General features: G+C 38.5%; 1 protein-coding gene across 6 annotated transcripts in view; it reads left to right on the forward strand.

Moving 5' to 3' along the window:
* Positions 1-13,512, forward strand: part of Ccdc126 (coiled-coil domain containing 126) — a 51,299-nt gene extending 37,787 nt beyond the window's left edge. For all 6 annotated transcript variants that reach the window (XM_090332765.1, XM_090332766.1, XM_090332764.1 and 3 more), the window contains 2 exons: positions 8,813-9,182; positions 12,188-13,512. In XM_090332765.1, coding sequence (XP_090188891.1) covers positions 8,945-9,182; positions 12,188-12,372 — 423 coding nt within the window. In that variant the 5' untranslated portion in view covers positions 8,813-8,944 and the 3' untranslated portion in view covers positions 12,373-13,512. The remainder of the gene's footprint in view (positions 1-8,812; positions 9,183-12,187) is intronic.
* Positions 13,513-14,343: the final 831 nt, after the last annotated feature.

The raw sequence follows: 14,343 nt of genomic DNA on the forward strand, positions 1-14,343 counted from the left end.
ACCTGGACCTTATCATAGAACCAAGGCTCATACACATGAATGGACACTATGGTATATAAATCAATTGATACAAAGTCATGTCCTGTGGGAACTAGAAGATCAATGTGGGCTAAAAAAAAAGATGATGTTTCAAAATCCTGTTAGCTGAGGCAGCATTTAAATTGATACTTTCTCTAATATACTTAGGCTATTGGGAAGGTGAGCTATTCCCAGAACTTTGTGCTGTTATATCACCTTTTAGGTCTGGATAATTCTTTTTTTCCTCTTAAATTTTTTATTGTAATTAATAGAAGGTTACATTAAATTCACCAGATAGAAGGTACATTACTTCACATACTTTGATACCCTTTCTCATGTCTTGGTCCCCATTTCCCTCCCCCAACTCCGCCCCTCATCTGGTTTTTACCCCTTCCCTATCCGATTTCAAATAACCAAATATGTATATATACAATACATCAGATAACAAGGTGAAATACTGTAATGGATAATTCTTTTTTTTTTTTTTTTTGCCAGTCCTGGGCTTGAGCTCAGGTTGGACTTTCTCAAGGCTAGAGCTCTACCTCTTGAGCCTCAGCACCACTTCTGGCTTTTTTCTATGTATGTGGTACCGAGGAATCGAACCCGGGTCTTTATGCATGCTAGGCAAGCACTTTAACCACTAGGCCAAACTTCTGGCCCCTGTAATGGATAATTCTTTAGTGACATAATACTATTGAAATATTTCATGATGTCCACAAATTCTGCATAGAGACTTAGCCCATGAAAGTTAATCAGAAGACTTATTTAGGTCTATTCAAATACTGTGTATTGACTCAAGTTACTCAGTATTAGTGGCATTGTTGTGTTAGTGACTAGTGCTAATAATAAAGGTTAATATTTACTGAGTAATATGAGGTATCACTTAGATAGGTACTGTTGTCCTCATTATATAAGGATGTAAAGTCTAGGCAATAAAATAACTTGCTCAAGATTGTGAAAGGGCTTGTAGTATACCTTGGTGATAGAGTGCTTGCCTAGCATATGAGATACCTTGGGTTTAGTTACCAGAAAATTAGTCAATAAATAAAAAAACTGTTAGGAAATAAGTTATAATCTATATTCAGCCTTGAATTTGGAGATAAGAGAAGTGAGACTCTTACTCTATAAAAAGCTAACATTTGACCTAAGCAACTTATAGAAAACCACAGAAGGGAGCAAGCCACAGGAAGAGGATTCTAAGCCTGGTAAAAGCAGTCACAGAGGGTCTTAGGTCAGAGAGATTTTGTGTGTTTTGTCTACTGTCGCTACAGCCCATTTGGCAAGCCTAGGACAGAAAGAGATAAGTACAAGTCAGATGATACAGTCTTGTGTACTGTGTTAAAGCACTTAGCTTATTCTGAGTACAGTGGGAAACCCTTCTAGCACATTCCCTTTGCTTCTCCCCAACACCTCTTGAAGGAATGTTTTAATTTGCATTTCCCTAATGCTAGTTATAGGGCATTTTTTTTATTGGCACATTATGGACTCCAATCTGAAGCTTGTTTTTTTTTAAGAGGTACTTGGATTGCTTTAAGGAGAATTGTTTGAAGCCAGTTGGAGAGGAATCTGAAAACTACTTGAGAAGCAGCTGTAGGAATGAGCCAGAGGGGACATATACTGTTGCCTTTTGACAGATCTGTAAAGACTTTTAGACATTTCATTTTAAGTATGTCTCCACTTAATTCTTTTAGTCTTGTGCCACACAAACTTTAATCCTTTCCATAATTGTTGCAGTTGAGTGAGAACTGCCTACTGGGAACCCTAAACATATTTAGGAATATTTCCTAGGTCAAAATGATGATAAGTGATGATATTTTGCTGTGAAAAGTATTCAGGCATTACTTGCAGTGAATCTGAGGTTTTACTTTTTTTTTTTTTTTTTTTTTTTGCCAGTTCTGGGCTTGAATTCAGGGCCTGAGCACTGTCCTTGGACTTTCTCAAGGCTAGAGCTCTACCACTTGAGCCTCAGCACCACTTCTGGCTTTTTTCTATGTATGTGGTACGGAGGAATCAAACCCAGCCCGGTTTTACTTTTATTTATATTATTAGTTAACAATTAATTAGTGGCCTAGAAATTAGAATCAAAAAGTATTTAGTTCATAGATCATTTTGGAAGAACTCTATAATACATTTAAAGAGATGGTAGCTAAGCCAGGCACGATAGCTCAAACCTGTAATCCTAGCTACTCAGGAGGCTGAGCTCTGAGGATCAAGGTTCAAAGCCAGCTCGGGCACAAAAGTATCTGAGACTCCTAACTCCAATTAACCTCTAGAAAACGGGAAATAGAGTTTGGCTCAAGGGTAGGGTGGTAGTCTTGAGCTGAAGAGTTCGGGGACAGTGCCCAGGCTGAGTTCAAGCCCCATTACCTACACACACACACACACAAAAATAGTAGCTAGCAACCTTCAATGACAGTGTTAGCTAATTAGATTTCTAGTTAGTGGCTCTCTGTTTAGGTGGCCTTCCAGGGGCTGGACCAGTACTTGAAACATAAAGACTAAGTTCAAAGTACAAGGTCCTCTTTCCTTTGCACCTTTAAACTCCGGAAAGACTAGACTTGAATCCTCCTATTTTTTTTTTCTTTTCTAAAGATCCAGGAATGTTTTTAATCACTTAATGAGAAGAATTCAAGCTTCTTGTCCTGCTTGCTTTCCTGTATGAAATCACCAATACAGATCTCATAAAACACAGTAGTCTATTCATATTAGTGCTAGGGATTAAAGTGGTACAGGTGGAAATCACTTCTGCATCCCACCTTCATGCTTGCCTAGTACAAATAAGGCTTTGTCTCTGTTGGCTGAAGAGATTAGGGCCCAGCAATGGTCACATGTTTCTGTCTTTCTCTCTCTTCCCTAGTAAGATCCTAGTAGCAGGATCTTATCTCATAACTTTGAACTTAGATATCTTAATAGCTATCATTGCTGCTTTTTTATTCTTGAAGTATGGAGCTGTAGACAGTAGTTCTCTTAACTTTGCTGTCAGTTGAAGAATAACCTAGTGTTTTAAAAATACTTATGCCTGGAAGTGGTGCTCTGACTCAGGGGGTAGGGCGGTAGCCTCAAGCTGAAAAGCTCAGGGACAACAGCCAGGCCCAGAGTTCAAGTCCCATGACTGACTGACAAAAAAACAAAGGAACAGCAGCAATAACAACAAAAACTTATGCCCCCTAAGGGGGGGGGGGGAGTGGGAGTGAGTGTTGATCCTCAGCTCAGCATTAAAAATCAAACGAAACCAGCCAACCAAATAATTTATTTTATTTTTTATTGTCAGGGTAATGTATAGGGGGGTTACAGTTACATCTGCCAGATAGAATGTGCATTACTTCTCACACATTGATACCTCTTCTTACGTTTTTGTCCCCATTTCCCTCCCTCCACCCCTCCCCATCATCTTATTTTCCCCCTTTCCTTTTCCTATTTCAAATAAACAAAGTATATACAATATATCAGGTAAAGTCAGATACAGTAACAATATGAGATTAACCAAAGGGAAACAAAATAGAAGAAAAGTGACAGTACATTAAGAACAACAATCACATAAGATAAAGCTCTTGTTTCTGTATTCTAGAGGTCCTTTCATTTAGTCTAATCTTATATGACCTTATATACCTAGGTTTTGAGCAACTGTAATCCTCTGCTAGGAGAATGTGTACTGATTATTACAAATGAGGGAAACCATGGAGCCTATGTACCTTTGGATCTGGCTTACTTCACTTAATATGATTTTTTTCCAAGTCTTTCCATTTCCTTACAAATGCGGCGATGTCATTCTTTCTGATGGCAGCATAGAATTCCATTGTGTATAAATATCACATCTTGTTAATCCACTCATCTACTGAGGGGCATCTGGGTTGGTTCCATATCTTCACTATGGTAAATAGTGCTGCAGTGAACATCATTGTGCTAGTGGCTTTAGTATGTCCTTGTTTCTGGACGTTAGGATAAATGCCAAGGAGTGGGATTGCTGGATCATAGGGGAGCTCTATGTTTAGGCTTTTGAGGAACTGCCACAGTGCTTTCCATAGTCAACCAAATAATTTTTAAAAACTGCTGTCTAACATATCCCCCTGCAGACTAATTTAATTAGTGAAGGGTGTGACATGACACTGGAATTAAAAAAAAAAATCTCTCTGGGTGATTTAATGTGTAACGTTCCTGAAGATGACATGGGAGGCAGAATTATATCCTTTTAGAAATTTTATTTTCTAGTCACTTTTACTAGCCTTATTTGGAATTGCTTGTGGGAAATGAATCATTAGAATATTTTTAAGCTTTCTTGGGTAGTTTCAGGCAATCCTCAAGGCCTTTGGACTGCTCTACCTTTTGTCAGGAGTCTACTAGCTAGGAGCTATCTTTTGATCTTAGAGAAGGCTCTAGGATGTTGTTTTATTTTTTCAGTTCCCCTACCTACTTTCCTCCATGGTGTCCTTTTGAAATTTCCTGGTGTAGAGTTTGGGTAGCCATCTTCTGGGTACAGACTACTTCCCTTAAATAGATAAGGAACTGTGGGTAGGGAACCGAAGGTATACTAGTACTGGTATTGGAGGCTTGGACTTAGGACCTTTCATTCTTTAAAAAAATTTTTTTTGCCAGTCCTGTGCTTGAGCTCAGGACTTGAGCACTGTCCTTGGGCCTTCTCAAGGCTAGAGCTCTACCACTTGAGCCACAGCACCATTTCTGGCTTTTTTCTATGTATGGGGTACTGAGGAATTGAACCTGGGTCTTCGAGCATGCTAGGCAAGCACTCTACCAGTAGGCTAAGCACTTGGCCCTAGGGCCTTTCATTCTTGCTTGGGTTTTTCTATTCAAGGCTGGTGCTCTGCCATTTGATTTTTTTTTTTTTTTGTGGGTCATGGGGTTTGAATGGCTACCACCCTACCCCTGTCCTGAGTTTTGTTCTGAGCTCTTCAGCTCAAGGCTACCACCTTACCCTTGAGCCAAGCCCCACTTCCCATTTTCTAGAGGTTAAATGGAGATAAGAGTCTCAGGTCCTTTTGTGCCCAACTGGCTTTGAACCTTGATCCTCAGATCTCAGCCTCCTGAGTAGCTAGAATTACAGACGTGAGCCACCGTGTTGCCTGGCACTGCTCTGCCATTTGAGTCACACCTTCCTTTTCTGCTTTTTGTTGATTAATTGGAAGATGAGCAGCTCTGGGATTCAGACAGGAGTCCTCAGAGGTCAGCCTTCTGAATCCAGCATAGTTAAAAAGGTCTCAGTCATTTGTTGATCCTGGTTGACCTTGATTTCAGTCTTTATCTCTTGTGGGGATCTGGGGGAGTTGTCACTCCATTCTTTAAATCTGTTACTATTGCCTTATCTGCCCCTTTTGGTTGTTTTCTTCCTTTGGGCCTTTTTGTTACATGAGGATGAGGACTTTGCTTGTCTTGGAGGCAGTTCACCTTATATCACAAATGCTTATCCATTTTGGAGTTGGTGAATACAAAATGATGGTTGCTGGAGAGATTGGCTCCAATCACAGGACAAATTCAAGCTGAGGCTGAATGCCCAGATTTTAGTTAATTGTGGCCTAGCCAAAGCTTTTAAGCTACTACCTTGAACAGTTTTACTTATCACTGAGAAATCATATAACAAACACCAATACTGAAGGTATCTCTCTAGTGGTAAGAATACTAGGTGATCAAGCAAGCTAAACAAGTGTGAGGTCAAACCTTGGTACTGCTAAACAAACACTTCTGATCCCTACTGCAAAAACAAAACAAAACAATAAAAGCCCTACCACCTTATAAAACATAAATTGCTGGGGGGGAGGGAAATGGGGACAAAACCATGAGAAGGTGTATCAATGTTTGTGAAGTAATGCACCTTCTATCTGGTGAATATAATGTAAGCCTTCTATTAATTAAAATAAATTAAAAAAAACATAAATTGCCCACTGTAGTTGTCCCTGAACAAATTCCTGACATCCTCTGTTGAGGGCAATGCTAAATAGACTTGGTCCAGAGTCTATACTGAGAAGACCTGGCCTTCATGAAGGCCCCTTTTCTGAGTCTGATGCTACTGTTAGAGTAGTAGAGAGGCTCTTTGTTTAATGCTTGCAACTGAGATCTTTGCAGCACTGAATTGAGAATCAATAGGTTTAAACTAGGGTCTTCATTTCCTGGAATTTTTTATTTTGGAATAACGTCTTTACCAGCTGTGCCTTTGCCCTACCTACCATCAGTGTGTAAGAGCTTTTCTCCTCTCCTTTTCCTTCATTTTCACTTACACCCTTTCATTCCCTCTCTTTCAAATGGGGGTTCACTTCTTAACTCAAGCAGGCCTTGAACTCACTGTCCTCTTGCTTTAGCCTCCCAAAGTGCTGGGATTATAAGGGTCTGTACCACATCAGCAAAAGTGTGTTCTATTTCTGTCTGATGTTGGCATCATCATTTATCTTTTAAGGCATGTGTATGGTGGTAGTGAGTAGCCTGCCACCCTTAAGCTTGTGCTTACTTGTCACAAAGTGTCCTTTCATAGATGAGGGTTCCTGTGTTTAACTGAAATCTCATTTTCCAATTCTCTCTTAACTCACAGTGAATCACTCTTCATTTCTCTGGCCAATGTCATTACAATCTTGGGATTTACTACTTTTATAAAGCTTGGAAAAACCTATGAGTTCTAATAGGGCTGGTTTAAGGAATTTCTCTAAAGGGAAAGATAAACCCTAACTGGAGATAAAAATTCGAAACTTTTGGACCTTTGGCCCTTGCTAAAGTTTAGGTAACAGAAGTCAGTTAGCATGGGCAAAATCTTAGGCAGATGAAGCCTTACTTAATTTGGTTATCATAAGGTTCTAACAACAATAATAAATTTTCGTTTGGGGGTTATTGCAAGTATTAACTGAACCTTTTGTGAAATGTTTGGTCTCAGAGCTAGGTACATATTAAGAACCCAATAAGTTTCTCCTGCTGCTGTTTTTTGTTTTTCTCCACTCCCACCCCCTGCTTCCCTTGGCTGACTTAGAACCTCCATCCTCTAATCTTCAGATCTAATCCTGGTTCCTTAGTAGCTAGGATTATAGGTGCAGGGAAACTTTTGCTTTATCACTGTGGTTATGTCCTGGGGTTGAATTCTGTGCCTCTTGCTATCCAGTTGCAATGGTGTTGGGCAAGTGATTAACTGCCATTTCCCTCAGTTTCTCCCCTGTTCCAGTGAGAATTTTAGTAGTGTGGCTAGTGTAAGGAAAAAGTAAGTTAATTCATATAAGATGACTGCTCTCAAGGATTTATTCTGTGAGTGGTAAATAAAGAACTAGATAAGAGTAGAAGACAATTTGAAAAGGAGTTAATTTGTAATTTTTTTTTTTTGATCAGTCATGGGGCTTGAACTGAGGGCCTGGGCACTGTCCTGAGCTTTTTTTGTGCTCATCCCGTTTTCTGGCAGTTTATTAGAGATGAGAGTGTCAAGGAGGAAGTGGCGCTGTGGCTCAAGTGGTAGAACACTAGTCTTGAGCTAAAGAGCTCAGGGACAATGCCCAGGCCCAGATTTCAAACTTCACAACTAACTAAAAACAAAACAAAACAAAACAGAGTCTCATGGACTTTCTGGCCCCAGGGTTAGCTTTGAACAGTGATCCTCAGATCTCAGATCTCAGATCTGAGTAGCTAGGATTACAGGTGTGAGCCACTAGCACCTGGCTAATTTATAATTTTTAGTATAGTTAACATTTCAGCAGAGTATTTATTTTACCCTGAACTTTGACAGGATAGACATACTTTCCCAAGAAAAGATAGGTGGTGATGGAACCTAGGAGTTCTATAGTGTATTAGAGATTTGTCAAGGACTGTGGGATGTTGGGTTACAGAGTGGGAACAGGATAGGTGAATTGACAGTGCAGAAAATTCCCCCTCTTCCTTAGATTATTTCATTCCTATTAGTAATAGTGACACTTTCAGTTGTTGGCACACTAGATCTAGGTATGATGTCTCACATGTAATCTCAGTAATCTTAGGGAGTCAAAGTTCCCTCCCATTGTAGGAAATTTTAGTTAAGCCTTCTAGTCTCAACAAACAAGCTGTGTCTGGTGGAATACTCCTGAAATCTCAGCTAAGTGGGAGGCATAGGTGGGACATTTGTGATCTGAGACCAGCCCAGACCAAAAGTACAAGATCTTATCTGAGGAATAAAGCCAAAAAGTTAAGGGTGGCTCAAGAGGTAGAGAGCCTGCTTAGCAAGCGAAAGATGCTGAGTTCAAAAACCTAATGATAGCAACTACCCAAAAGTGTTTCACATTAGATCTAGTATAGAAAACTTTATTTTTCTTTTCTATGTTCTTTGCTGGTGGTACTGAGGTATAAATTGAGGGCCTTGTGTTTTCAAGGCAGGTACTCTACCACTGGAGCATATCCTAAGCCCTGATGTTGTAGAATTCTTGTTAGTTAGACAAGCCTTTGGATTTTTCCAATTTATTTCACCTTTCCTTATTTCTAACTTTTATTTTGGCTTTTGCCATTTTGTTTTTTAGGAATAGCTTGTAAGATATTTAGGTCAATGGCAGACTGACCTCTACCAATACTATATATCAATGGATTTTGTTACAAATGAGATAACATGATTGAGAGCTTTATGACCATGAAATTCGTTAGATATTTTCAATGAGTGTACATTTACTTGTTTAAATTTGAAAGGATATGTAAATTAAATTGAAAAGAAGACTAAAAAATTTACTTGTGGTAAAGAAAATCGTGAAGTAAGATGAGGTAGTTCCAAATCAAAACTGTAGGATCTCTTTTATTGTGTACTTTGTTACTGATGGAAGTTAAGACTAATTTCCTTTTTCTCTTAACTTTACAGACAGTATATGAGTGGAGGCAGCCTTGCTGAAGATGGAGAATAAACATTATTAGAAGAGTTCTTTCTTTCTCCTTTCAGAAGTCTTGATTGTTTGGTGGCTTGTCTCCATCAAATCTCTTTGCTTCATCAAAAATGTTTTATACAATCTCAAGAAAAAATATGTCCCAGAAACTGAGTTTACTATTGCTTGTATTTGGACTCATTTGGGGATTGATGTTATTACACTATACTTTTCAACAACCAAGACATCAAAGCAGTGTTAAGCTTCGTGAACAAATACTAGATTTAAGCAAAAGATATGTTAAAGCTCTAGCAGAGGAAAATAAGAACACCTTGGATGTGGAGAATGGTGCTTCCATGGCAGGATATGGTAAGTAACCCTAGAATATTTTTATTCTTTACTCCCACTAGTTACTTACTGTTTCATGAATTGGTCTTTTTATGGCTTTTTATTACAAATACTTTCAAATATATTGGAAAGCAGAAGTCTGATATCCGTGTTCATCACCCAGAGCTAATAGTTATGAACATTGTGTTTTATCTAATTCTTCTTTGTTATTGTTATTCTGGTCTTGGGGCTTGACCTCAGGATCTGGGTGCTGTCCCTGACCATCTTGCTCAAGGCTAGCCACAGCTCCACTTTCAGCATTTTGGGTAATTTATTGGAGATAAGAGTCTCACAGATTTTCAGGCTCTATGTCTGAATTGCAATCCTCAGATCACAGCCTCCTGAGTAGCTAGAACTGCAGGCATGAGCCAATTTTATACTTTTTTTTTTTTTTTTTTGGTGGGTCATGGGGCTTGACTTGGCCTGGGCGCTGTCCCTGAACTCTTCAGCTCGAGGCTACCACACTACCTCTGGGCCTGTGCATTGTCCATGAGCTCTTCAGCTTAAGGCTACGGCCCTGCCCTTGAGCCAAGCCAGTTCCAGTTTTTCTAGAGGTTAATTGGAGGTAAGAGCCTTAGGTCCTTTTGTGCCCAGGCTGGCTTTGAGCCTTCTTCCTCAGATCTCAACCTCCTGAGTAGCTAGGATTATAGGTGTGAGCCACCGCCCCTCTTCCAGCTTTATGCATTTTTGATAGCATCAGCATCAGCAAATTTATCAGATGGAATTTGGTGATTTTACCTAGTAAACCTAGATTAGGGGTTGGGCTTTTTGTTCCACTATTCAAAAGTAATGATATTACTTTAGGGAACAGACAATATAATTGTAATATTCATAATAGTATTCATGGCAAGTAAATTCTACTGAAACCCCTTAATTTTCCAAAGAGGTTAGGAGGTAGTTTCTGCATCAGTTCTCTGGACAAAGTTTAAATCAGAGCTACTGCTAGCATACCTATTGTACTGAGCAACCAGGTCTCTGGTGTTTGCCTGGAACCCAATGTGTCCCAGTTCTACTTCAGTCTGTGGAGGTTCCAGGTTTTTTATTTCTCTATTTCAGTGAATCTCTTGTTTAGCTCTGCTATGTTATCTTTTTAGTTTACTTGAATAGTCTACACACTTTTTTTTGTCTATAAGAGGAATAATTTACTTTAATAACCATATTGAAGATATTTTAAAATACATAAAGCAGATAATTATACAGTACCAAGTATTATTCTAATACTTCACACAGAATAACTCATTTAAACCAAACAACCACATGAGTTAGTTGGTATGATACCCTTCTTACAGATGAGCAAACTAAACAGAGAGGTTATATAATCAGCCAATGTTGATTATGTATACTGAACAATATGAACAATCTGGCCAAATATTCTCTATACCAATGAAACTCATTGGTTCCTTTTCAAACTTAAGAAACCTTGAATGAGACCAAATTAAAACCACATAGTAATCACTACCAAGATCACAACATCACAGAGCTATTAACACATATGCTATAAACAACTGCTTGCAAACTTTAAGGGTTACAACTGTGCAGTTAATGCTCATGATAAACAAGTCGAGTAGGTATTTTAACTTTTTTTTTTTTTGCCAGTCCTGGGCTTGAGCTCAGGGCCTGAGCACTGTCCTTGGACTTTCTCAAGGCTAGAGCTCTACCACTTGAGCCTCAGCACCACTTCTGGCTTTTATCTATGTATGTGGTACCGAGGAATCGAACCCGGGTCTTCATGCATGCTAGGCAAGCACTTTAACCACTAGGCCAAACTCCCGGCCCCGGTATTTTAACTTTTTGTTTATGGAAATAAAAAAAGAAACAAAGAAACAAACTAAGGTTTGTTCATTTCAAGGTTGAATGTAAAGACAGTGAAGTCTTCTGCACTTGGGGAGTTTATTTGTAAAAGTACAATCACATTCACTCAAACTTAAGGACTGAGCATTCTCTATTCTACAGACAGACATCTATTGTTACTTGGTCCCACAGTAGTACGTAGACAGAGTGCAGATTTGTACATGCAGGTAGAAACATTTTTTTCTTAAATACTTAACCACATTTGTTTTTAAGCTTTCAAAAGTCCACACATAACCTTTAAGAAAACAGATCTGTTATCTAATTGGTCTCATTTTGTGACCTTTGTAAGTCAGCGAACTCTTTAGAATTCTAGGATTTGACTTTGAGGTTTGGAATTCATTGGAATAAGTCTTGGACCATAACCAAGTATTTTATAACCGTGCAACACACACTTCACAGAAGACACATGTAGTCTCACTGAAGTGAGAATTTGCTGTTGTGTGTGTGTTTTGTTTTTTGCAATTAATAACCATTCACCTTTTTGTCTACATACTTTTTAAAAAAAATAATTTATGAATAAACTCAGACTAACATTTTATACATTTTGAGCTCAAATCCTATTCTGTTATATTAAAAAGGTGAGTTCCCTTAGGAGAAGAGAATGTTCATTTTGCAGATTATAAGATGCTTCTATTTTGGAGGGGAGGGGATGGTTTTTAAGATGATGTCTCACCTTATATAATACAGGCTGGCCTGAACCCCTACAACACAGGATCCCCCTCCTCCTCCTCCTCCTCCTCCTCCTCCTCCTCCTCCTCCTCCTCCTCTTCCTTCTTCTTCTTCTTTTTTTTTTTTTTTTAAATCAGTGGTAGGGCTTTAATTCTGGGCCTGGGTGCTGTCCCTGAACTCTTCTGCTCAAGGCTACCACTCTACCCTTGAACCACAGCACCACTTCCAGGATCCTTGTCATAGCCTTCCAGATGCTAGGATTACAGGCATGTGCCATCATATCCTGTACACAGTGCTACTGACTGAAGTCATTAGGCTCTGTCTATTTGTGCTGAGTGCATCCTCTCTAGTATATTTTATCAGAGGACCTAGTAAAATATTCACCTCTTCCTCAAACCATAGAGACACATATTGAATGTTGTTTTCAATGTTTGCTATTGTTTATTCTGATTTTTGCTTTCCCCTAGCTGATCTGAAAAGAACCATCGCTGTCCTTTTGGATGACATTTTGCAGCGCTTGGTAAAGCTGGAGAACAAAGTTGACTATATTGTTGTGAATGGCTCAGCAACCAACACCACCAATGGTACTAGTGGGAATCTGGTGCCAGTAACCACAAATAAAAGGATAAGTGTGTCAGGCAGCATTAGATAGCAGTGGAAGATCACCTCGTGCGGCTACATCCACTGTGGGTTCTGTCCTAATGCGGGAGTTCATTTCAGTTGCTGGCTTCTACAGAGTAATACTTTACAGTAAAAGTGCTACTCATTTTTAAGGAGTTTGCTGGATTTGTGGGACTGATTCTGTAAATAAAATTTGAAACATTATTAGTTTGCTTTTCAGAAAAATTTGTTTAATGCTGTACTCTTACCTTTCAAGACAGTCTGGTAACATGGTTGATGTAGTAAGAAGGTAGGTGATATTTGTATAAATCTCTGTGTTTGAAATCAGTCAAGTTGAGACAAAATCATTTACAAGACATGGATGCATTTCTATAAGATATTTATTTAACTATGTAATGTGCTTTTCAGATAAGTGGACAATATTGTGATTGAATTTCTCAGTTATTTGTTCTGAGTGGATGTCACTGAGGCTATTAGGAAATGTGCTTACTTACTTCCAATACTATATTTTGTTACGCAAATTGTGAGCAGAGAAAGGAAGTAAAATATTGAATATAGTGTTTGGAAATCATGACCCAAAGAATGTCTTCATTTGCACTATCCTTCAAAATAACTGAAGGTTAATTTTATATTTTTTAAATTCATATTTGTAAGAGTGTAATCTTGAAAAGATTAGCAGTCACTGTCCATAACCTAGCCTAAATGTTGAAGGCAATTTCATAATATTAAAATAGCAATCTCTAATCTCATATTTAAAATTTTCTTACATATATTCTGAAGAATAAAAGCTATTTTTATGGTGAAATTAAAAACAAGTATTCATAATTCTTCACATCCATGAATGCTAATTTAAAAGTTTTTTGCTAGTGTCGCGAGCCTGTAATCTCAGTCGCTTGGGAGGCTGAGGCAGAACACTGCAAGGCTGAGGCCAGCCTGAGCTACATTGGAAGACTGTTTAAAAAAGAAAGATTTGGGCCGGGGGTTTGGCCTAGTGGTTAAAGTGCTTGCCTAGCATGCATGAAGACCCAGGTTTGATTCCTTGGTACCACATACATAGAAAAAAGCCGGAAGTGGTGCTGAGGCTCAAGTGGTAGAGTTCTAGCCTTGAGAAAGTCCAAGGACAGGGCTCAGGCCCTGAGCTCAAGCCCAGGACTGGCAAAAAAAAAAAAAAGATTTGCTGGGTGCTGGTGGCTCACGCCTATAATCCTAGCCACTCAGGAGGCTGAGATCTGAGGATTAAGATTTGAAGCCAACCCAGGCAGGAAAGTCCATGAGACTTACCTCTGGGTTAACCACCAGAAGACTGTAAGTGGAGCTGTGGCTCAAAGTGTGGTATAATGCTAGCTTTGAACAAAAGAGCTCGGTGACCGTGCCCCAGGCCCTGAGTTCCAGGCCCACAATGGCAAAGAGAGAGAGAGAAAGAGAAAAGTTTTAACCCCTTGAATATTTATGCTATTAGGAAAGCACATAACTTTTCCCCCTGTTTTGGTCAGTTTTGCTTTTGTTTTATTGGTAGAGGAGGAGAGGAACCCTTAAGGCCTTTATGCTGCATAAAGTTGCTTTGAAAAGGTTAATATTAATTTATGCTAAAAAAAGAGTATCCTGCTTTATGAAACTTTGCATTAGATACTCATTTTATATAATGACCACCTAAAATAATAAAGAACATTAAAAAATAAATTATGAAGTTTGACTATCTTTTCAGGAAAACAGCTACTGTAAACAGCACAAGAAATCTTAATCTTGGATAATTCTAGTGTAGAACAAAGTATACTTTTATTTAAGTTTCCCTTATAGCAAATTTAAATTGCTATATGGTACCCTATATTTCATAGTATTTATTCTATATAATAACTGCTTAAATGCAGCTAGCTTCTAGATTTAGATTATATTGAATTTAGTTTTAAATACTGTATTGTTCATTATTATTATAATATGCTACCCAAGTAGTAGCAAAAACTAGAATGTTTTGTTAAAATAAATATAAAATATTGTTTTGTGA

Source organism: Megascapheus bottae, chromosome 5 (genome assembly GCF_031878675.1).
Source record: "Megascapheus bottae isolate mThoBot1 chromosome 5, mThoBot2.hap1, whole genome shotgun sequence".
Lineage (NCBI taxonomy): Eukaryota > Metazoa > Chordata > Mammalia > Rodentia > Geomyidae > Megascapheus > Megascapheus bottae.